We start from the raw sequence: 24,491 nt of genomic DNA, 5'->3' as shown, positions 1-24,491 counted from the left end.
TAGAATAGAATATGTCTTTATTACCAAGTGTACCGGGGTCACAACTAAGGAATATTGGGGAGGATAGTACATAACAAGGTACGAACAAAAATCGAAAACCATACAAAGACACAGATATAGGATACATACATGTGCATATCAATACAAAAACTTGTGCACTCACACATGCACGCACGCACACACACTTTCTCTCTCTTTCTCACACACACATACATTTGAACAGAAGCCGCATATTTCATGTGGGTGGGGCTGATGGCTAGATCTTAGATAGATGGTTATTGATTGCACAATTCTATTTATCATACTGGATTTTTTTCGAGAGACAGGGCACTGACTGCTTTGGGGGAAAAGCTGTTGGTAAAGCAATTAGTTTTGTGCATGTATGTAATTGTGCGGTTATGCATGTGTATGTGTATGTTTTGTGCATGTGTGTGTGTCTGTGTGCACATGTGTGCTCACACACACACACTCTCTCTCTCTCTCCCTCTATTATCACTTAAAGTGAAAAGATGTAAAACTGAAGAGCACACACACTCTAATATCACTTAAAATGGAAGACTACACACACACACACACACACGTCACAATCATTCCACCAGTTCAAGTTCCCACACATGATTGTCTTCCAATCGCACCACAAATCAAACCTAATGCAGGATTTCATTTTCATCAACTATAATTGTTCGCATTCAGTGACAATCACTGCAAAACAGTTTACACACTGACAGTCACATAAAACTGTATGCTTATGATTGACAGTCACATAAAACTGTATGCTTATGATTGCATACAAGCTGCATAAACATCGCACTTACAGACACTTATACTGTGCACGCACACATGCACACACACTGCATACCCATAGCATACACATGCTGATTTCACACACGCACATGCACACAAACTGCAGACATAAACACACACTGCATTCACATTGCACCCCACCCCCATCCCCCGCCCCAGCCCCTCTTCTCCCCCCACACACACATTCACTCACTCACAGTCATAACACTGATATAACAACACTGGAGGCATCAATTTAGAACGTTAAAGCTTCAGAAACCAGGAATTCTGCAGCCTGGAGCTCAATGCTGGTTACTGAAAGTGAGTAACTATGGACAGCAGGTCAGGCCTACACGCACTGTTTCAAACAAGACAGCTCAGCCTTTAGTACATGAGTCAGACAAAATGAATGTCTTTCATGCAAACACTGAAATATGTTTTCAACACTATGACCACATCTTGCTTGTGTTACCCAGCTCCCCTGAGAGTCTCTACACATTGTTTCAAGGAAGATAGCTCAGTCTTCAGCACAAATGCAAGATGAAATGTCTTTCATGCACACTCTGAAATAGTTTTCAACACTTACCACATCCTGCTCCCAAATGTGTTTGAGGGGAAACTTACCCCTATGTCCACAATGCTGTCTTATTACAGTGTTGCTTCCCATGAACTTGATGAAGTCACCTTTAGCTTAGCCCCTTCACAGACAAACCTTGGTAGGCAAGGCAAGGCAAGGCAAAGGCAGTGTGGCATTAATCTGATGTGCAGTTACTACCTTCTGTGCACTTATAACGGTGTAATCCAATCCAGACATCAGCGTGCTTGTGCTCCCTGAGGACTGGACTGATACGAGCTTCACATATATCTTTTATCCCAAAGTCATCACTAGCAGTGGTGTCACTGATTTCATTAACAATATAAATGCAATCCCAAGGAGAAGGAGTCCAAATACAGAATGGTGACCAACATCCTGACCTGTAAGCTCTACCTTTGACAGCCCTTCACTGATGAGCAACCTCGCCAGCTGCTTCTTTACAACAACCACACTATCCTTAACTCAATGAACCCTACGCTCAAATTGCTCTGACATCGAAGTTCGTTTCACCAAAATGGTTCCCACGTTCCTTCATACACATCAACCGCAAGCAAAGGGAACTAACTTCTACAGTATTTCTGGCAGTGTCCACGCGTGTCCATCCAGAGAAGAAACTGGTTATTTCGGTATTTTTTGTGGTTTTTCTGCATCAATATAACAGGGAAGCCTGCCAAGGCTGTAAACTATCTAGAGTTAAACAGGTTAACAGTCCACTTTATTTTAGCTGCCATTTCCACTGGCGGATCTCCTGACCCAACCAAACATCAACCTTATCCATCCTGACCCCCGTCCTCCTCCACCCAGGTTCCCGTCCGGCTGAAGCGAGCGCTCTGGGCCACCAGTTCCGCTGAGGGTTCGTAGGTCATGTAGTCCTCCTCCTCCTCCTCCTGCTCCATCTTTGCTGCTGTGTGTGTCAGGGAGTCTCTGTCACTGTCACTGTTGTTGCTGTTGTTGACTGTCATGGGGTCCTCGGACAGGAAGTACTTGTTTTCTTCGTCCTGGGCCACCGTCTGTAAGGAGTCGTAGTCTGGGTTGTCATCCACTTTGCTGAGGGGAGGGAAAGAAAGAAAGATAGAAAAACATGCATGAGTTAATGGTTAATCACAATGTACGCGTAAAATGAATGCTACCTAAAGCTTTTTTGTTTTGGGCTTTCGGGGTTTTTTTTAATGTCTAGCTCATGTCTAATGTTATCAGTGGCTGTCACATTCCTACAAACCACTGAAAATTAATTATTGTGAAGTGTGGTTTTGATGTACAGTGGTATATTGTGTTATATTGTGTTATACTGCATTACATTGAATTGTATTGCAAGGTATGGTATGGTACAGTATGGTATGGTATGGTATGGTATGGTATGGTATGGTATGGTATGGTATGGTATGGTATCATTATTTTCTTGTCATGACAGAAGATCTCTTTGTGTGAAATTCAGGCTGCTATCTCAAGGGAAAGCATTCTGTCATGGAGCAACATCACAATTTTTTTCCCTGTAAATATACATATATATATATATATGCTTACCTATCAACATGGACTGGTCCATAAACAAGCAACACAACTTTCTTCATAAAGTGAACTGAAGATTTACACTACTCCTGCTGAATGAATAATGTTTGACCTATCTGGTGTCTGTATCTTTTTCTGAGGTTTACTTTTTTTTTTAAAGATTACAAAAAAAACAATATTAATGTACATCACTACATGCCTAGGACTTAACCAGAGCTGATCTTATACAAAAAATATGCACACGTACACACATTACATACTGGGACCAGTTTCCAATGCAACCATACTGTCTGTTGCACTGAGTTTCTTTTCAATTTTTCCTTGCTATTGTTACTGTTTGTTTTCCATCGTCCCTTAAATGTATTCATGTATTGTATTCAATGCAATAACTGAATTTAAAAGATGTTATCTTAACTCTTTTGCTGCCAAGAAAATAAGATTTAAGTGAAATCTATTTGCCAGGGTTTTTTCCACAAAAATCGGGTATAAATTTTTGAAAAATTCTGTGCTCTTTGTTATTGGAGAAAGACCCATAAAAGTATATATTTTCTGAAAGGTAACTGAATAAAGAATACAAAACACATGATGTGGTCCCATATAATATATTTTTAGTGACATGCTATTGTTTTGAAATAAGTGTTTTGTTTTTTGTCACATTTTCAACTTGTTCATTACAAACATTAGTCAGGTAATTTGTACTAAAATATATTTTCTGGACAAATGGATATCTGCACACACAAAATCATACTAGCACAACCACAATAAAAAAAAAAATTTAAAAAGAGATAGATACACAACGCACTGTGACTTCTCCAAGAGATAATATGGATGTGAGGCCACGCCCCCTCTGTCTCCACCCCCTTCCTCTTCACCCCTCTCACATGATCACTTTATCCAGTTCTCATCAGACCGCATTGGCTGAGTGCCAAGAAAATAGCTCACATGTGTCCTGCTAACAATTCAGTCACTTCTGTCGTCTGCTTCAGCCGTACAGCTGGCATCACTCACTGTTAGTCGTATCTTGGCCACTCTCTTGATTGCTCCCTTTATTTTCTATCAAATCGTCCAATAAATGTTCATCACTGTCTTCTCCTTCAAATTCTTTCTGAGCATCAGCTAAAGAAAGCAATCTTGGTTGATTTAGTTCGCCACGATCGCATGTCTTGAACACGGCGTCAGTCTGACATTTTGTTGAGCGAGTGAGGAAAGGAGCCAGGCAAAACACTGCGACAGTAACCCAACCAAAAAGTTAAAATAAAGGACTGCCACATGACATAGATGGTGTTTCTAGCTATGAATAGAATCTAGCAAGATTCCCCAAGCTAAAGTGACCAATATTTTTGTCAACAAAGTGAATGCAAACCAGGGAAAAGTCGATGATGAGTTATCTCGTCATTGTGGCAGCGAAGCATACATGCTTGCGATGACGAGTTATCTCATCATATAGGCAGCCTAGGGGTAAAAAAAACATTTAAGGCATCACTTTAAGTGAACTATCACAAGCTGAGAAAGCAAACTTACCTGTAATCAAACTGTGAGTCATCCCCAGACAGAAACTTCTCATGCATGATGGCTTTGAACTCCTCCCTCAGCTGCTGACGCCAAATGTCTGTGGCCCTCACGTCAGATATCTCCGGAATGTCCTCTGCTTCATCCTCATCCTCTTCCATGTCTGAACGCCAAAGGGAACAAAGAGTCAATAATTTACACACTGTGCTACTGTTTGTTCTATCTGAAGCCCATGGATATATTGCATCTCATTTACTTTTCAGTTTCAGTTTCAAAGAGTTGTCAGTGTGCAGACAGATATATATATTGCTACACTACAACTGCAGTATAAAATGAACAGATAATTTTTTTTTTCGTTTTTTAAGAAGCAAATGCCTGACTTTAGAACAAACCAAATGCGCTGGCCAGGCCTTTAGAGGCCTTAATAGCAGAATAAAAATAAAAACACGTAAAGATTACACAGTTTTGTTATCTGCATTCACTGCAAAATTTTACCCAATTTCTGGCTCTGGTGATCATGACCAATCACCTATTACAATCAATGAAGGATTGTGACCATCCCCACAAGCAGAAGACCAAACTGGTACATTATGATCCCATAATCCACATCAGCATTTGGTGGGTTATGGCGAAATGCATATGTACAAGCCTCCCAAAAAGAACAGCTTTGGGGTAAAATCCCAGTCATACACAGCGCCCATGAGCACAAAAAGAAACTTGATTAGCACCCATGAGCACAAAAAGAAACTTGATTAAGTAACAAAGTGACGGACCATGCATCCAACAAAGAAAAATGTGAATCAGGCATTCACAACAGATTCAAAATGCTCTCATTTGGAACGCCAAAATAAACTGAAGTGTTCTTCAGTCACAGAAGGACTTAAACATACTGACCCAACCTTTGCTTTGCTGGACAAACAGCACTGTTTATACACAGGAACATTTGATTTCTTGTACTTTTTTCAATTTTTCACTAAAGTATCAACTGAAATAAGTTAAGCTCATAACTCGAAGACATACTGTGAGCCAAAGGAGCAAAACACTAAAATGCTATATACAAAAACAAAAATCTAAAAGCAATGGTATCAGAGCTGGGTTGACAGTTTAAAATGGCACAGCAAATTACTTCACGCTTTTGTTTCCACAGATTTTCAATCTTTTGCCACGCTATATCAGAGTTATACTTTGAGTCTTTGGCCAATCTAATAGTTTCAATTTCAAGGAGGTGTCAGATTCTTACACACAGACACACACACAGAGATTCTTACACACAAGTTCACACACACACACACACACACACACACACACACACATATATACACATATACACGCACACATATACACACACACATTGACAAAAATATGTGCAGTTAAAAAAAAAAAGATCTGACAGTTATGTACAGGTTCTACATTGAGGTTCTACCATCAGATTAAACATCAACACCCACCTGTTTTCCTCTCTTTCTGTTGCCTGTTTTCTTCCTCGTCATCATCTTCCTCTTCCTCCTCTTCATCACTGTCTTCTTCCTCTTCTTCTTGACACTCCTGTAATACATCAACCATGAATTTTTTTTCTCTTTTTTTAAGCAGCTGACAAAGTATCAAAACTTGTTCTACTTTGAAAATTAGCTAGCATTCATTGTGGAGACATATGATAGTCATCTCTTCCCTGTCAGGCATTTGTTCTGATGTTTCAAACCTGTGTAAGCAATCACCACTGGCTTCTCTGCCAGGTTTCCCTTCATCTGTTATCTTGTGATCTAGCATTTCTGAAGTGTCAATTACCTGAACATATTTTGATGGAAACAAACAATGCATGAGCTTACAAAAAAAAAAAAAAAAAAAAAAAAGAAGAAGAAAAAACCCTGCAAAACCTGTTTATGAGACTGTGGACAGCCAATTTGACCAATGACATTATCAAAGTAGCTGATTAGACTAAAACAAACCACCTAGCCAAGCCAATACGACTGTTGAAATAGCCAGTGATTATAAACTAATCACGCTGACCAGCGTGGTAATCTGAATGTTAGGCATTTCCAACCATGGAAGCTCCAAGTAATGCCTGTTTCCATCAAACATGCTCAAAATCCACTGAACGCACAGCCATATAATCTGTGAAGGTGTATACTACAAAATCCAAAGCAACTGAATACACAACCACTAATCTGATCAACAATCAAGAAGAAAAGTCAGGAATACAGACTGTAATACACTGAACACTGAAACGTTTTAATGAATAGGCCATTGGTCGAATACAGATCATAATAGAGACTGGGAAACCAAAAAATGTCCAAGGCAGCATGCTAAGAATGCCACGTCTTGAACAATAGGTATATGACAGAAAAATAGGAACATTTCAGAGAGTCAAACTGATCTGGGTTTAACAGAAAATGGTCTCACAACAACAGCTTCATGAATATGACTTATGACTTTTAAAAAAAATGTACTAAGTTATCCAAAGGAAATGTACCTGTGCTGGAATCTACCTTGTATATGTGACTCTGTCTTGCTGCCAACATCCTTACTTTTGTAAGTGTACTAAAGATTTACAGTGCATGTAATGCTTCACTGATTTTTGATGGAATCTGATTACATATTTTGGGGATTTTGATTACATTAAATGTGAAATATAACCAATTTGTGTTTTCTTGACAAGTATAATTTCACTGCAAGGGGAACAAAACAAACAAAACAAACAGAGATTTACATTGCTCCTGCTGTACTATCCAGTGGCCTATATACTGTTTGTTTGGGTGGGGTTTTTTTTCCTTCTTTTTTTTTATGTGCATGAAAAACTGAATTGAGAAAAACAGATTGCCATGTCAGTCCCTGATCAGTTCAGTTCAGTTACTCAAGGAGGTGTCACTGCTCCCTCTCATGACCCCAAGCTAATCCCAACACAATTCTGAGGAGCAAAATAATTCTTTTACAACAACGGGGATGTTCAGGGTTTCATTTCCTTCTCTTCCAATTACTTGTAGCTTAGTACAGCATTTTAAGTATAAAAAAATTTCCAAGTAACACTTCAATTTCAAATCATTATTAAATGATGGAGCTTGAGTGAATCAATCTGCTTCAAGGATCTCTTTAGCTTTCATCATTATGAAATCATACCTTTTAACATGCATAACACCATTAAAAACTCCAAAAGCTTTGTCTCATGCCGTTCATCGCAAACACCTCATACGCAGCCATCATAAAGACCTCCTTTTTCCTGCAATGTGGTGTAGCTCACATGAATCAGTCAGCACGCCTTGACACCTCCTTGAAGCTGAAAAATGAAACAAAGGCTCAATTACCTCCTCCTCCTTCTGGTGCTTGTACAGCGCCCTCTCCTGGACAATGTCCATGTGGTTCAGGAGAATGGTGGAGAAGCGAAGGTCACTGCGATCAATGGCCTCCGCCTCCTTCTGCTGATGCTCCTCCTCCGTCATGAAGCGACCAATCATCTGCTGGTACAGCAGCGGCTCCCGGCGCTTCATCTCGTCCTCGCTGAAGTAGACCCCGCCCTCCTCCAGCTCCTTCATGGCAGAGTAGCGTCGGTTCTTCACGATCACCTGTGAGTGGGAGGGAGGTGGCAGAATGGTTAACATTTCCTGCTAGTTTCCATCTGGATGAAGAAAGATGTACTCGTACTGTATTGCATTGCATTGCATTGTATTGTATTGCATTGTATCGCACTGCACTGCATTGCATTGTATTGTATTGTATCGTATTATATTATATCTTATCATATCATGTTGTATTGTATTGTAAGATGCTTATCTGCCAATAGAGAGTCAGTGAGGGTCTGGGTTCAAATCCTGGTCTCACCCTTTCTCCAAAGTTTGACTGGAAAATCAAACTGAGCCTATAGTCATTAGGTAAGACGATAAACCAATGTCCAGTGTGCAGCACACACTTGGCACACTGAAAAAAGAACCCATGTCAAAATAAGCATTGTCTTTTGACAAAATTCTGTGGAAGAAATCCACTCTTGATGGGTAGACAAAATTCTGTGGAAGAAATCCACTCTTGATGGGTATAAAAATACATATGGATGTACTCAAGGCCTGACTTCCACGTTCGCTTATGCTGCTGGTCAGATGTGGTGTGCTGCACATGGATTTGTCTGAACGCAGTGATGCTTCCTTGCGAAAGTGAAACTGAAACACAATCACCTGTGAGTGGGAGCAGCGGTGCCGGATGTCCTTCAGGTAGAAGCCGATCTCATAGCTGTCCTTCTCCAGACCATGGAAGTATGCCAAGTCGGAGGCGTGCAGAAACTTTCCAAATCTGATAGAAGACAAAGAAAATGTCTATGTATGACAGTCAGTCATGTCCAACAGAGTTTCAGAGTTTGTTTATTCCCATTCACTCTTTTGAGTCATAGAGAAACAAGGAAACATGACAATAACAGGATGACGGCCACAGAGGAAGAGCGAAGATAATTTAAAAAGAAGAAACAAAAGGGGGGATAATACAAATGGGGGGAAAATAAAATGAAATAAAAGGCCAAATGTAATCATCAGTCTGGTACAATGCAACAGGAATAGACAAATGCACAGATCACAACTTAGATTTACAATACGGCTCTGTATCTGACTAGTTGAGCCTGAACTGGGAACTGGGGGGTTAGTTGGAGCATAGCATTAATAATGACATGGTGTAACAAAATAAAATACACAATAATTTGCATGTTATTTTAGCACCCATTTGCCAGTAATACTGGGATTGGTTTGATATATACAAGTGAAAAAAAGACATAATTATGACCATCAAAACTGCAGGGGAGGCAACTGCTGTCCCAACTATCTGGGCTACAATTTGATCATTGTGGAGAGTGTCTTTGCCTCAGTTACATCCCCACTCCCTCAGCAAAGAAGTCTTCAGGAAAGTCAGCATTGGGATGGTCCCCTAGTGCCAACTAGCCCCAAGCCATCAGAGTATCAGCATCAGTAGCTCAAGGAGGCATCACTGCGTTCGGTCAAATCCATATACGCTACACCACATCTACCAAGCAGATGCCTGACCAGCAGCTTAGGCCTTGAGAAAAAAAAAAAAAAAAATCAATAAAAAAAATAAAATAAAAATAAAATAAAATTAAAATAATTAATAATAATAATAAAATAAAATAAATAAAGTAAAAAATAACAAAAATTTAAAAAAATAATAATAATAAATAAAGAAATAAATAAATATCTTTTTTAAAAAGAAAAATAAAATAAAATAAATAAATAAATAAATAATAGATAAATAAAAAAATAAAATAAAAAAATAAATAAAATAAAATAAATAAAGCCATCAGAAAGAAGAGGAGGCTGGTCATGACTCGTCTCCTTTCTCTATAAATATAGAAGGGTGAAAGGTCATTTAATATTTTTAGGAATTTATGTTGTACATAATTATGCCTCATTATCATATCAGTTGCGCTTGGATAGTACATACTATGTTTGTTAATTCTATGGACCATCCATGTGCTGGTGTAATGGTTGTAGACACAGACAATTCTCTCAGAAAGTCCATTTGGAGGGGTATTTTTTGGTTATAAAATTGCTACAACTGGAGCCATTGAGGAGATCAGTTTGAATTTCTTTGTAATGTATTGTATGTAGTGTATTTCTTTTTATCACAACAGATTTCTCTGTGTGAAATTTGAGCTGCTCTCCCCAGGGAGAGCGCGTCGCTACATTACAGCGCCACACATTTTTTTGTATTTTTTCCTTTGTGCAGTTTTATTTGTTTTTCCTATTGAAGTGGATTTTTCTGCAGAATTTTGCCAGGAACAACCCTTTTGTTGCCGTGGGTTCCTTTCATGTGCGCTAAGTGCATGCAGCACACAGGACCTTGGTTTATCGTCTCATCCGAATGACTAGCATCCAGACCACCACTCAAGGTCTAGTGGAGGGGAAGAAAATACCGGCGGCTGAGCCATGATTCGAACCAGCGCGCTCACATTCTCTCGCTTCCGAGGCGGATGCGTTACTTCCAGGCCATCACTCTGCTCCTGCTATTGATTTCCTTCAAACAAACAAAAAATGTATCTGCCACCAAAGCAAATCTGAGATGGCTTACTATCAGTCAGTATATAATAATACTACCTAAAAAGGAAAGTGTTCAGTTGCTGCTTGAAAGAGGAAAGTGGTGTGAAATGTCTGACAAAGTGTGGTAGAGAATTCCACAACTGTGGTTTTCAACAACAGAAACTTTTCTCATATTGCTTTTCATTAAATCTGTGTGACTTTTTTTTTTAACAAATAAACAAATAAAAGAGTTGGGTGTCAGCTGAGGACCTGAGTGTTTGAGAAAGGCTGTAAAAGTGAAGAAGTACTGATCAGTATTGTGGGGTGCATCCTCCGATGGTTTTGAAACATAGCAAGTGTAATATCTAATATTAATAGACTGTTCAACAGGCAACCGTTGCAGCTTGGGTGTGCAATGGTGTGTTTTCGGCAATATCTACAATTTTTCCCTTCAAGACAGATGAGTAATGTTCCCAACAAGGCGTGGACATTCACTCTGCCAGTCACACAGTGGAGTAGAGGGGATGTGGATACAGCCATATTTTCATGGACTTCAAAATGAAATGGTTTACAACATTCTGAACAGTTTGAACAAAGTTGAATGACAGCCAGTCAGCAGAAAGTTGCAGTAACCAATCCAAGAGAGTATGCATGAACTGACCAGAGTTTTGGCAGCCTCTTCAGTGAGGAACAGACAGATAGAAGAAATGATCTGTCTTCTTTCAATGTAAGCAGATCCATGTGTTCTGGGGATGTGGTATTTCATGGAGAGGTCACAGTAAAGACAGAATCCAAGATCTCCCTCATTCTCTCAAAATTAGTATGAGAGGAAAAGTACAGTTTAAGACACCAGAATAACAGGTGGTGATGTATGGTGCCAAAAGTATGCATTACTGTTGTTCTTATTGTTATCTGATCAACTTGTTTTCTGTATCCCACATCCTAAACAGAAAATATAAGGACAGTGTGCTTTTTCATACCTTGGTTCTGTCAAATGGAATAAACTTCCCTACCAAATTCACCATGCTGAAACAAAATCTCAGTTCAAATCTGGCCTCAAGACATCTGTACAAATTTGCTTTCATGGATGTCTAGATGTAGACATTTTGTGTGATGTGTAAGTAAGTGTGCATACATGTGTGTGCATGCATGTGTGTGTGTCTCTGTGTATGTGTATGTGTGTGTGTGTGTGTGTGCGTGTGTGCGTTTGTGTGTGTATTTTGTCACTGCCACATTTTGATTTGTCTTGTTCTTAGTCTTGATTATATCGCCCTGTGGTGTTAATTTTTTTAACCATTTTCTCCCATTTTGATGTTAAATGTTAACACTCTGGACCCCAGTGTTGAGGAGCAGAGCGCAATATAAATGCAAATAATTATCATTACCATTATTATCAGTATCATCATTATCATTATCATCACTACCTGTCCAGAAAGGTGACAGGACTTTTGTCCAGGATACCAGCAGCAATGTCCACTTTCTCCTGCGACGTCAGGTCCGGAGCGTCCCGTTGCCGGTGAGCAAAGTGAGCGGAGGTGGTGGACAGCCTCTCCAGCATCACCCTTCTCACCCTCTCCCTGTCTCTGGGGTCCAGAGGCTTGGCATCAGGGCTGGGATCTGATGCTGCTGCTGATGGGGAGCCGGGCTCTTCCGCCATTGCTTCACCATCATGACTTGCCATGCTGCTGGGGGCTGAATTTCTGATAGTCATATTACACCTGTTTAAAAAAAAAAAAAAATAAATAAAGGGAAAAAAAAAAGAAATCACATTTTAGGATTGGTCTTGAAGCAGTTGGCATTATCAGGCATTGATGGTATATATCACATTTGACTGATCTTTTTTTCTTTTTTTCTCTTTTTAAGGCAGAAGGATTATGTCTGTTAGTGTCAAGGCAATGATCCACTATTCAGACTGCATTGACACTCCTACTGATTCCAGGTGAGTCATACATGTTCAGCAGAAGGCAATACCATGGTTGGGCTCTTCTTTAATTAGACTAGAAGAAGATTCATACAGTGCTTACCATGCATCTCCAAGTGAATTCAATACATCAGGCATGAATAAGGTACATGAATATAAAAATCATTAATGACACACAAACACATTGTATATCAAATAGCATGCACACACACACACACACACACACACACACACACACACACACACACACACACACAGATGGCTTGTGGGAAGAAAGATCTATACAGATTAAAACACTGCTTATACATATATATTTTTTTAGGATTAGATTTGAAAGATGTAACAGTGGGACAATGTCTGATATTTTGTGGGTGTGATTTCCATACCCAAGGGACATAATGCCCAAATTGATAGGAAAATGAGACTGGTGCTTTTTTATGCTGGATTTATACAATATTTCAGTGACATAATTTTCTGTCAGTTACCCAAGAAACACACTTTATCATGTGATCTTCATTAGACATTACTAGCCAAACCGTTACCTTTAGCACACATTATCATTATGAAAAATTACACTGAAAATACTTGCTTCACATACCTTTCCACATCACATTATCAGCTTTGAAAACAAAATGATTGATAGATCAAGTGATAAGATGAAATTTCACTTGATTCTGGTGTTCTCTTCGTACAAGACAGAGCACTCTCAGCATTTACAATAAAAGTACTTTCACACACACACACACACACGCACGCACGCACGTACACGCACACACACACACATACAAACAAACAAACACACAAGGCCAGATCTTTAAAAGAACCCGTAAAAATCACTTATGAAATCGATAAACAGCACGTCTATCCCTGTCTAAGTCAACTGTTATTATGTAGGCCTGAACAGATTCTCTTAGTTGGCTGGGATGCTTACGTTCACAGCAGTAAGTTCTGCCACCAAAAATACCACTTCGTTAGTCAGTACTGAATAGGATGGTAGTCGCCGTAATCTCGCTATTGGTGCACAAAAATAAATAACCAAGCACCAAACAGACTCATTTAGATTCAACTGGCGAGAGCCAGTTACTCACCGAACAACGCAAACAGCACGTTCTCATGAGGGCAGCCATACTGTTCCGGCTGGATTTGTCCAATCGTGCGCCTTTTGACATATCATTATCCAATGATAAGATAGCTTTCTTCCTACTTTCGACTTTAGAAAGCTTTACTTACACAAGAGTGGTACAGGTCTGCAATGTCAAACGGATGACTGAATGAAAAGAATCACGTCACAATGTCAGACTCCGAATCAAGCGATCAAGGACAGGTAATCTTGCTTGTGATGCGTGCTACAGATAAGTCAGATCTTGTTTTGATGTTCTCAGACTAAAGTCAAGTTGAATTTTGACTCGAGGAAAGGAGTAAACTTAGATGTGAGCGAACCAAGACATTTGATTTTGAATTACGCAAACCCAGAAGGCTTCTTACAAGAATTTATACGTTTAACATATTAATTAACAGTTTAAAGTACAGTCTTTCTTCTTCTTGAATTTCTAAACAACACAGGAACATGCACAACAAAGGTCGCTGTATCACTGAACAGTCGTGAATGACTTTCCAACACACACACACACACACACACACAGTAGTGACACGCACACACACACACACACACACACAGAGTCATGCACACTCATTGACCAGAATAATTTTTGTTTGATAATTTGTGTATAATTACCACATTAAATGGATAGGATAAAGTGTAATCATTCTTATGAATTTGATGTATCTTTGACTTTATGCCAATGGTAGTGGATCTTTTAAAGCTCCAGCTGTTATTGCTCTTTTTTGTCACTTATGATGACCACCACTAAATTTTTGGGTTCCGTATCAGTGAAAATAGATTTGTGTTCAATGTTCTCATTACTTTTTGAAACATGGTGTGGGTTTTTTGTGGCAGAGTCGTTGGCAGGAAGTCCTGACCAGCCCAGGCCAAGTTCCGTGTGTGCGACGTTCTTTCCTGACTGGCATCACCAGCGGACTGGGCATTGGGGCTGGCTACTTTTTCATGACCAGTGAGTAGTCAGATCAAATTAAATCAAATTATATATTTTCTATGACCCAGTCGGCGGCAGTTAAAGGGGCCATGTAAGGGATGATAACCCCTCTTTCTTAAAACTAGTTGATTGAAGAGAACACAAAATAATGCCAGTAGGTCAGTCAAAGCTATGTTGAAAGTCTGTTCACCCACATCTGTCTCAGTCCACGTAATTCTTTTTTTTAATTAAGTTAAGAAAACAACTTAATTTTTTTTTTTTTTAAAAGACCAGATCTCCCACAGATTTAAATCCAGTTTTAGTTTAGAATATTTTTACCTTCAGTAGTCAGATTCATTAACTGACTCTTAGTTGTGTTATTTTACAGAAAAGTGGAAAATTGAGTAAATCCCCTCTCTTTATCTGTCTCTGTCTGTCTGCCTGTCTCTCTCTTCTTTCTCTCTCTCTCTCAAACACATGCATACATCTGGGGTACATGCATTTATAAATCTGTTTTAAATGTATTGTTGTGATTGTTAAACTTTCAAACTGGTTATCATGTAATTTATTTGATCTCATCTTATTGCACAGTAATGATGATATATGCTTAATCTGATATTTTTAATTGAAGATATTATAATTATTAGAAACTGTATATGGTTTGTCATTACAAGTTTGGAGATATTAAACTACCTTTAAAGTACTCAGTGTGTGGGTGCATGTGTCATAAAAGTGCTACCCAATAATTGTTTATGTCCAAAGTCTGTATTCTTTTTTGTAACTGGCAGATAAAGTGTTTCTATTAAGCAATAGTGATGTTATTATATTGATGCAAATATTATAATCAGTCAAGTTGGGTGGATGGGTGGGGGGTGTCATTGTTTATTGTTTTATAAAATCCTCCATTCCTTAACAGGGCTTACAGGTCAGTTAAAAGCTTGAAAATCTTGTGTGTATTTATGTAACTTGTGTGTCAAACTGTGTGTGTGTGAATGTTAGACAGCAGACACTCGAAAAGATACAATTAAATCCTTGTGAATTAAAGAAACCTGATCCTTAAAAAGATGCAATTCAGTCTTGTGAATTCAGTTATTTGATGTTTATAACTCACAAGGTACAGATCATAAAAGCACATGAGCATTCTTTAAGGATACAAAGCCTCCTGAGAAAAACTGGCATTTATGCTGTGTGTGTGTGTGTGTGAGTGTGTGAAACTCTGTGATGTAAGCATACTTGCATTTTTTCTTAATGATTCAGGCTTATTTAAACAACATTCTGTGACAAAATTATTGAATGTTTGATTTTTTTTTCCAGGTAATGTAAAAAGATCAACAAATGTGGGATTTGGCAGCTATGTCTTGGTCACCATGGGTACCTGGTAAGTTGCATGTAAACAATAGTGAACAATGTGTGAATGAAATGAATTATTTGTGCAAGGTTATATTCTGGAGTATTAATGCCAGATAAATTTGTGTCATCATTACCTGTATTTTAGTCATTTATCTTTGATTTTTGTTTGTTTTTAAACTGGAAGAGTTGAGAGATGGCCAGTCATTGTTTAATACACCTATTGAAGTTACTCACACTGAAAAGTAAAAACAAACACTTTACATGAAATCTGTTTAGTTTTAAAGAAAAGAAATTTGAGTTAATTGCTCAGCAAGAAAAGCTTTCACGCACATTTAAAAACCATTGGAATAGAACAGTCTGAATTTCTTGACAACCATCTCATCTCTATTTTGAGAACTTCAATTCCAGACTAAAAATTTTATCACAAGGGACCATTTGAGTTCCAGATACTGAATTATGTCCCCTTGTTCAAAAAGAAAAAGGAGTGATTCATGTCAAGACACCAAAGTTAACCAGAAACTAGAGAATAGTAACCCTATTTGCATGTACTAGATTTTATGTATATGGATTTTGTAACATATTGTAGTGTATCTATTGGAAACTGTTGCACTTTAAAGTGCTTAAAGCAAAATTGTTTGACTAGTCACAATATGAAAAGATGTAATAATGACAATGATTATAATAATGATAATTATTGTCATTATTATTAATAGTATTATCAGTTTAATGATCATAATTATTATCGTTTTATTGTTGTTGTTTCTGTTGTTGTTGGTATTATATTGTAGTATGATTATTTTCATAGTGCGGTTCAGCAGATAGCTCAGTACTGTGTCTTCATGGTGCAGTTGAGCAGATATGTCAGTACACTGTGTCACCCCACCAAATGGCAGAGGATGGCCAAGACATACACTGGAAATGTCTCTGCAACAAAATCTTTTTTATATTGTAGTATGATTATTTTCATAGTGCGGTTCAGCAGATAGCTCAGTACTGTGTCTTCATGGTGCAGTTGAGCAGATACGTCAGTACACTGTGTCACCCCACCAAATGGCAGAGGATGGCCAAGACATACACTGGAAATGTCTCTGCAACAAAATCTTTTTTATTCTTCTAATTAGTTTCTTTCTTGCAAAATAAGGTGGGGGGGGGGGGTTATATATATATATAGAGAGAGAGAGAGAGAGGGAGAGAGAGAGAATTTCTCTCAAATTGAAAGAATTTACATGCTTACGCAATATATACACTCACACTCATGCATGTACGCACATACACACACACACACACACACGCAAGAACCAATAAATGCACTTTCATTCACTCACACACAGACAGACTTGTGTGTGTGGTGTGATTTTGCAACAACAGCACAGACCATCAATAAACATGTCGGTGTGAACAGTTTTTGATGTTATGGTCGTTTTGCAGCCAGTCCTTTTGTGTGTGTTTCAGGTTTTACTGTCGTTACACCCTTGCACAAGAAAGAGTCAAACAGAGGCTCCTGAAAAAGGCTCTTCAGGACAGAATAGCATCCGAAGGAATAGATGAACAAGATGTATAGTGAATATTTGAATAGGGTGTCTGTGTGTAGATGTGTATCAACAATGAGAGTAAATGATAGTGTGATTGGAAATTGGAAGAAGAAAATTGTGTGTCATGTTAAGTGAACTGTAAGTCTCTAATAGCTCTGTTTGTGACTGATAGATTGCTGGTAGATTGATAAATCTGTGTTTTCGTGACTGACTGTATGTGTTAATTATGAACAGATATTCATGAACATGATATGAACAGAATAGAGAAATTCAGATACATGATGATAAGTCTCTGTTTGCATTATCATCCGTGCACGCACGCACACTCTCTCTCTCTCTCACACACACACACACACATCCAAAGAGGCACCTTTGCTTGGTTGGGCACAAACTTTTATTTTTTTCTGTTCATACATAATGCAGTTTGACTTTTTATCAAAACAGGTTATGTAAATTTGCACAAGAAAAAGAAAAATTATATTTCAGGCTGAAGATGACATGCATGTTGTTGTTTTTTTAAGTGAAATATTGTTACTTTGACTTGGTAGTGATGTTTTTCTCAAATGTAATGTTCTTGTTTTTCTTTGATTAGCTCTGTTGTTGTTTTTTCCTCCACAATATATTCATTCATACATCAGTGTATAAGTGCTTTGAGTGTTTGTTTCGCTTCTGTCCTTGCTTTGCCTTGTTTCTGGTATTCTTCTTTCCTTTCATGCCTTGATTTCTCACAGACCAACTTATTTCTGTTCAAACATAGTTGTATTGCCTTATTTTGGGTCATATATATTTCTGGAAAAGAGAAAGTTTTAAAAAACAGAAAAACGCTCACATACACACACACGCATACATGCACAGATACACAAACTCACAGATACTCATACACAAACATTGTCACTCGAATCCAACCGTAAAACCTGCAGCAGCAGCAACAGTTAAACAGCTTGTGACACCGTTACGCTTCTTCAAAGATAGTGAACAGCTGGGTATAACTTAATCAGTTTCTTATCTTTTTTGTTGTCATTATTTCTATTGACAGTTAAAGAAAATATCAATTACCAGTACATATTTTCAGTCTTATTCCTAAAATGATTGGTTCACCAGGCTGATGTAAGTATACACTTGTGATGAAAGTGTATGATACTGCAACATGAATGGAAATATCAATATAAATACAGATGGTTTTATCATTCATTTTCAGATGCCAAATCCAAACAAAAATGTGAGACCTTTCAATGCAGTACAGTTATTCACTCTCTCTTTGGTCTCTCTCTCTCTCTCTCTCTCTCTATATATATATATATATATATATTATATATATATATATATTGCACTGTCTCCACAAATATTCGGTTTGACACTGGTGCATTGGATAATAAAAACATATTCTTTTCTATCCTATTCTCTTCACTTGTATTCTGTTCTATACGTTTGTGTCTCTTCAGCCATCCTTCATTCCAACAGAATGTTTAAAAGATTAATCTTTAGAGAAAATCAGAAAAAAGAAACAAAGTTTTGTCTTCTACTACTAGCTCAGCAGGCCAGGAACTTACATCAAATTATACATAAGTGCTGTTGTGTTAATGACTGACCAGCCACTGTGGTGCAGTGCCAAACACACTGGAGTGGTGGCCTTGTGGTAACACGTCCGCCTAGAAAGCGAGAGAATCTGAGTGCACGGCATTGGATCAAATCCCACTCTCACCAGTATTTTCTTCCCCTCCGCTAGACCTTCAGAGGTTACCAGGACGCTTGTCGTTCAAATGAGACGATCAAATCAATCAAAAACACTTTATTAATCCACATGGAAATTAAGTTGTGCAATCACAGGCTCGTTGTAAACACTGGCATAAAATCATCATGCGCAACATAAGAAGAGATTAAAACTAGTCAAATAAGAATTCCCAATAGCTGATGATATACTAACCCCCACACACACATACTCATGTTAAGATAATAGGGTATTGCACAACAATATTTACAAATGAAAACATCCAACAACAAAAAAAAGGGTATAGATTACTAAAAATGACATTCGCGCACGCACGCACACACACACACATGCACACACACACACGTTAAGACCGTAAGGTATTGTACACCAATACATTAATAAAAACATCAAGGGAATAAATCGCATGTATAAGTAAAATGCACACACACACACACACACCGCGCACGTGAAACCAAGGTCCATTTTGTAGCATGCACTGAGCGCTTGTAAAAGAACCTCAGCAACAGAAAGCTTTTCCCTGTCAATATTCTGTTGAAAAACCCACTTTGATAATAAAACAAATACACTCGCAGGCAGAAAAAGAGGGCGACACTGCACTGTAGTGGCGCATTCTCCTGGGGAGAACAGCCTGAATTTCACATAGAGAAATCTGGTGAGATGAAAAGCAATGCAAAACAATGCAATACATACAACACAGTACACATACAAATTCCTCTAATTTGAGATTATAAAGTTATTCTTATCTGTCTTGTCATGTCTTTTCTTATCGTAATTATTTATCTTGTCTTATCTTATGTCATACACATACACTGATGATGGAAAGTTCAATGCTCGAGGCCTTACCCTGTGGGGATGCTGAGGCTCTTTCTGTATAAAGACATCTTGTGGAAATTCTGTGCTGTAATTTTCATCTTTTCTGTTGCTCTTTTTCTTCTGGTTTTTAATTTTTCTTTCTGTCATCTCCCTTATTTTCTGCCTTGCTAGTCCATTCACCTACTTTTTCCCCAGAAAATCTTGAATATCTATAGGTATACATGATTATGTGAACACACACACACACACACACACACGTATCTCTCTCTCTCTCTCTCTATATATATATATATATGAAAAGAAAACCATGTATTTGTGTGGGTGGGTGGGTTTTTTTGTAGTTGTTTTATTTTTGTTGTTGTTGTTGTTTTGTGAACTTGATAATTGGGCACTCTTTTTTTTTCTTTTTCTTTTTCTTTTTTTGCGGCTTGGGCGTGCGAGATGCCTGTTGGCAATTTTTGGTGTAGTATGCCTGTTATGTGTAATTTTGTTTTTTGTGTATAATCACATATATGTTTAGATTAGTTGGGCTTTTTTTTTTTTTTTTTTTTTTTTTTAATCCTTTCATGAAAAACTGACAAGATGGTCAACGTCAGATACATACCCGTGAAATAAATACATGTAAATCTACTTAATAATTTTCTTTTCTGTGTGCACTTTTTTGTTTGTTTGCTTGTCGGTTGTTTTGTTGTTTTGTTGTTTTTTTTTGTTTGTTTGTTTTTGGTCAGAATATACAGGACCGAAACATACTGTTTCTCAGCCCAGATGTGGCCATATATGACTGAGCTATTTGTTTTGGAAGGTAAGGATAAGAGAAACATTAAGCGTTGCTCTTTTTTGGGGGTGGGGGGGGGGGGTAATCTGAGAAAAGTGGGCTGTGGGCTGAACTAGAAAAACGGCCTTGTGGTTTCATCCACAGATGTATCGTTGATTTACATGCACATGAGAAATTAAGGTGCTCAAAACTATTTTTTAGAATAGTAAATAAAGAGAGGGAAAAAAAATTAACTATACTCTCCAGAAATTCGTTGAAGCTCAAGAATCTCTTTGGCTAATTTAACACCAGTGACATTTTAAAGTTTCCCAGCTCTTAAGACCGTCGGTCGTAGATTGCTGGCGATTTATTTCCTGATTACATGTGGCCGCTATCTGCTGGCACTGCGCGTGATTTTCGGGTGGAAGTCTTAATTGATGATTCTGAAACACATCCTACTTGGAGCCAACAATACAATCCAACACTTTGATAAGCATCGCACGGAGAGTAAAAAGAAAAGAAAAACTACCTGCACTCACACACTGCTATCTTCTTTTTCGTTCGTGGGTGGCAACTCCTACGTTCATTCGTATGTACACGAGTGGGCTTTTACGTGTATAACCATTTTTACCCCGCCATGTAGACAGCCATACTCAGTTTTCGGAGGTGTGCATGCAGGGTATGTTCTTGTTTCCATAACCCACCGAACGCTTACATGGATTACAGGAACTTTAACGTGTGTTTTTTATCTTCTGCTTGCGTATACACACGGAGGGGTTCAGGCACAAGCAGGTCTGCACATATGTTGACCTGGGAGATAGGAAAATTCTCCACCCCCTTTACCCACCATGCGCCGTTACCGAGATTCGAACACGGGACCCTCAGATTGAAAGTCCAACGCTTTAACCACTCGGCTATTGCGCTCATTACACCGCTATCAAGAGCATGAAGAAAACACGCGTACGATAAACAAGTGCAGATCAAAACAGACATAATTATGCCAGCTTACCCAAATCAATAAATGTTTGCCAATTTAGTTGCCATTTGATTCCATCGTCAGCAACAAATTGCAAACATGGGCTTATGACCTGAATATTTCCTGGATATGAAATAATGAAAATTCTTTCTGATATCAATATATTTTCAATCAAAACGATCATTAAAAAAAAAAAAAAAAAAAAAAAAAAAAGCTCAGTCACAACTTATAAGCTGTTTTCACAAGATCGGTCTCAATTTCATGACGAGCGTCAAAAGGTTACAATTAATGGAAACGAAAATATCAAGTAGCTGCACGTTGTTGAGTTTTTGTCCACAACTTTTCTTGAACTTTCTGCGCGCGCGCGCGCACACACACACACAAACACACACACACACAGGGAGATTGGGACAGGCAGAGAGCAAATCAGACGGACAGGCAGATAACAATAATCAATATTCCTTCGATAATTCTGCCTATTTTCTTCTTCGTTCGTGGGCTGCAACTCCCACGTTCACTCGTATGTACATTAGTGGGCTTTTACGTGTATGCCCGTTTTTACCCCGCCAGGTATGCAGCCATATTCCGTTTTCGGAGGTGTGTATGCTGGGTATGTTCTTGTTTCATACCCACCGAACGCTGACATGGATTGCAGGATCTTTAACGTGAGTATTTGATCTGCTTGCGTATACACGCGGAGGGGGCTCAGGCACAAGCAGGTCTGCACATGTATGTTGACTTGGGAGATAGTAAAAATCTCCACCCTTTACCCACCAGGCACCGCTACTGTAATTCGAACCCGGGACCCTCATATTGAAATCCTACGCTTTAACCACGCGGCTATTGCGCCCGTCAATCTATTCTAAATGTCCATCTTTGATGTACCCACCATCATTATGTAAGGATCTACGGGACCAAAAATTACAGTCTGTCAGCCCTCAAACGGCCGTCTATGGTCGGCTTGGCTATCAGCAACGAAAGAAGAAGAAATAAGATAAACATAATGTGTAGCTGTGGGATTATGTATTTTTCTTCTCTGCGTGAGTAAAGTGTGCTGTAGGCTGAGTTTCAGTTTCTCAAGGAGGCGTCACTGCTTTCGGACAAATCCATATACGCTTCACCACATCTGCTTGGCAAATGACATATGCTTGGCAGCATAACCGAACGCGCTTTGTCAGGCCTTGAGTGCATATTTGTGTTCCTATCAAAGTGGATTTCTTCTACATAATTTTGCCAGGTGACAACACTTTTTTTTTTGCCAGTGCGCCAAGTGCGTGCTGCACATTGGACCTCGGTTTATCGTCTCATCCGAATGACGAGACGCTCAGTTTAATTTTTCAAACTTGGGAGAAAGGGCGAGAACGGGATTCGAACCCAGACCCTAAAGGACTCTGTATTGGTAGATGAACGTCTCAACCACTCTGTCACCTTCCTTTAGCTGTGGGATGAACTGAGAAAATGGCCTGGTGTCATCCACAAATATGTCCACACACACGTACAGACACGGACTAATAATGTTAACATCGAAAATCACATTCATACATATTCTTAAAGAGTAACCTGATTGTAGACAATGCAACTGTAACATTACATTCGGACGCATATCAAATAGGCACACACACATACGCTGACAATTCACTCAGTTCCCATTCACACGCGCACACACACATGTATTGGTTATTCAGTGCTTATTATTACCTCATACAAGGCAAACACAAAGCGCATGACACATCTCAACCAACCATCCAACTTTCTAAAGAAAAAAAAAATCATACAAGTTATAGAATTGACATCAAGGTAACACTAACAATATTTTTTCCAGATAACTATAACAGTATAAAGCTTCCGAAGTTAATTGCTTTTTCCGACACACACACACACACACACACACACAGAGAGAGAGAGAGAGAGAGAGAGAGAGAGAAAGTGAGACAGACAGGCAGACATCGAGCAACCACGTATGGTAATTCTTTCGAACAGTGACTCTACCTATTTCCAATGATAATCTTTGATTAATTTACCATCCATCATTTCCCCTAACCCATCATACCCCCAACGCCCTTCACTCCTAACTTTGTCAGAAAGCTAAAAAACAACAACAGATACCTAAAAGATCGAACCGGAAAAACTACAACACAAAAGAGATAACAAAATGCCGGCCTAGAAAACTATAGACTGCAAAATTGGTGATAAAAAGACCAAGAAAAAAGCAGAAAAGAAATAGTAATGACAGCATCAGAAAAAAGAAACAAGAAAACCATCAGTGTAGATTTTCCGCAGGTTGAAATACTATTCGTTTCCTTATAATAGAAAATTAAAAAAAACCAGACCCTTCCTGACATCCTATTGTGGGACAGAGGAGTGGATTGTGGCGTGCTCCCATTGCAGTGGGAAACAGGACCACTGTAGTTAGAATGGTATTCCAAGCTAAAAGTTCAAATCATTTCGCAAGTTAATTATTGCACATAAAAAAATGAGTTCTGGACTGGCTTGCTCTCTGAATGTCAAGTTCAAATTGTTTGACTCGCGAGTATAGTGGCATGCAACTGAGATAGAGGGATTTGAACAATATGAATAGATACAAAGGGTTACTCTATTTACTCGTAAGAATTTTTTTCGTGTCATAATTATACAAGAAATGTTAATAAATGATATTGTGGCACTATACGATGAACTTGGTCGCTATCCATTTTGTATTAACACATTTTAATTGCAATAAAATATTAGTTTCGAATTCTTAGACAACCAGATAAAGTATAGTGTACAAGTATGGCTATTTGGTTATCAGTGAAAGGTGTTTATATATTGAGCTATTGATTGTTCAGTTCCTTTTGTCACCGCTGGAGAAACCGTACTGACGAGAACAAAAGTTTAACTTTCAAAAACATTTTTGCCAGGGAAACCTATACCTATATACCTACATCATACCTGTGAAAGGAAGCATATCGGAACGCTCTCGGGCAACCCTAAATGGGAGTATCT

General features: G+C 38.5%; 2 protein-coding genes across 3 annotated transcripts; one reads left to right on the top strand and one right to left on the bottom strand.

Annotated features, from left to right (window-relative positions):
• Positions 1–653: 653 nt before the first annotated feature.
• LOC143296200 (coiled-coil domain-containing protein 97-like) lies at positions 654–13,463 on the bottom strand. Of its 2 annotated transcripts, none has more exons than XM_076608014.1 (7): positions 13,408–13,463; positions 11,823–12,116; positions 8,557–8,671; positions 7,696–7,953; positions 5,845–5,941; positions 4,409–4,559; positions 654–2,425 (listed from the first exon to the last, which is right to left on the bottom strand). In XM_076608014.1, the coding sequence occupies exons 2-7, from the start codon at positions 12,107–12,109 to the stop codon at positions 2,149–2,151; spliced, it is 1,185 nt and encodes a 394-aa protein (XP_076464129.1). In that variant the 5' UTR covers positions 12,110–12,116; positions 13,408–13,463; the 3' UTR covers positions 654–2,148. The 2 variants fall into 2 exon arrangements, with proteins under 2 accessions (XP_076464129.1, XP_076464130.1); XM_076608015.1 differs by lacking the exon at positions 13,408–13,463 and adding an exon at positions 13,251–13,270.
• Positions 13,464–13,521: 58 nt separating this feature from the next.
• LOC143296201 (cytochrome c oxidase assembly protein COX20, mitochondrial-like) lies at positions 13,522–18,507 on the top strand. The gene is made up of 4 exons (XM_076608016.1): positions 13,522–13,643; positions 14,277–14,391; positions 15,667–15,730; positions 17,155–18,507. The coding sequence occupies exons 1-4, from the start codon at positions 13,611–13,613 to the stop codon at positions 17,261–17,263; spliced, it is 321 nt and encodes a 106-aa protein (XP_076464131.1). The 5' UTR covers positions 13,522–13,610; the 3' UTR covers positions 17,264–18,507.
• Positions 18,508–24,491: the final 5,984 nt, after the last annotated feature.

Source organism: Babylonia areolata, chromosome 21, assembly GCF_041734735.1.
Source record: "Babylonia areolata isolate BAREFJ2019XMU chromosome 21, ASM4173473v1, whole genome shotgun sequence".
Lineage (NCBI taxonomy): Eukaryota > Metazoa > Mollusca > Gastropoda > Neogastropoda > Buccinidae > Babylonia > Babylonia areolata.
This window is presented reverse-complemented; position numbering and strand designations above follow the sequence as displayed.

What these genes read in the sequence shown, in the direction of transcription:
- LOC143296200 (XM_076608014.1), bottom strand. Translation starts at nt 12,109, where the DNA reads ATGACTATCAGAAATTCAGCCCCCAGCAGCATGGCAAGTCATGATGGT. An exon ending in CCTGTCACCTTTCTGGACAG is followed by an intron (nt 8,672 to 11,822) that starts GTAGTGATGATA and finishes GTCTTCTATCAG; the next exon opens with ATTTGGAAAGTTTCTGCACG. An exon ending in ACAGAAAGAGAGGAAAACAG is followed by an intron (nt 4,560 to 5,844) that starts GTGGGTGTTGAT and finishes TTTGGCGTTCAG; the next exon opens with ACATGGAAGAGGATGAGGAT.
- LOC143296201 (XM_076608016.1), top strand. Translation starts at nt 13,611, where the DNA reads ATGTCAGACTCCGAATCAAGCGATCAAGGACAG. An exon ending in AATCAAGCGATCAAGGACAG is followed by an intron (nt 13,644 to 14,276) that starts GTAATCTTGCTT and finishes TTTTTGTGGCAG; the next exon opens with AGTCGTTGGCAGGAAGTCCT. An exon ending in TGGCTACTTTTTCATGACCA is followed by an intron (nt 14,392 to 15,666) that starts GTGAGTAGTCAG and finishes TTTTTTTTCCAG; the next exon opens with GTAATGTAAAAAGATCAACA.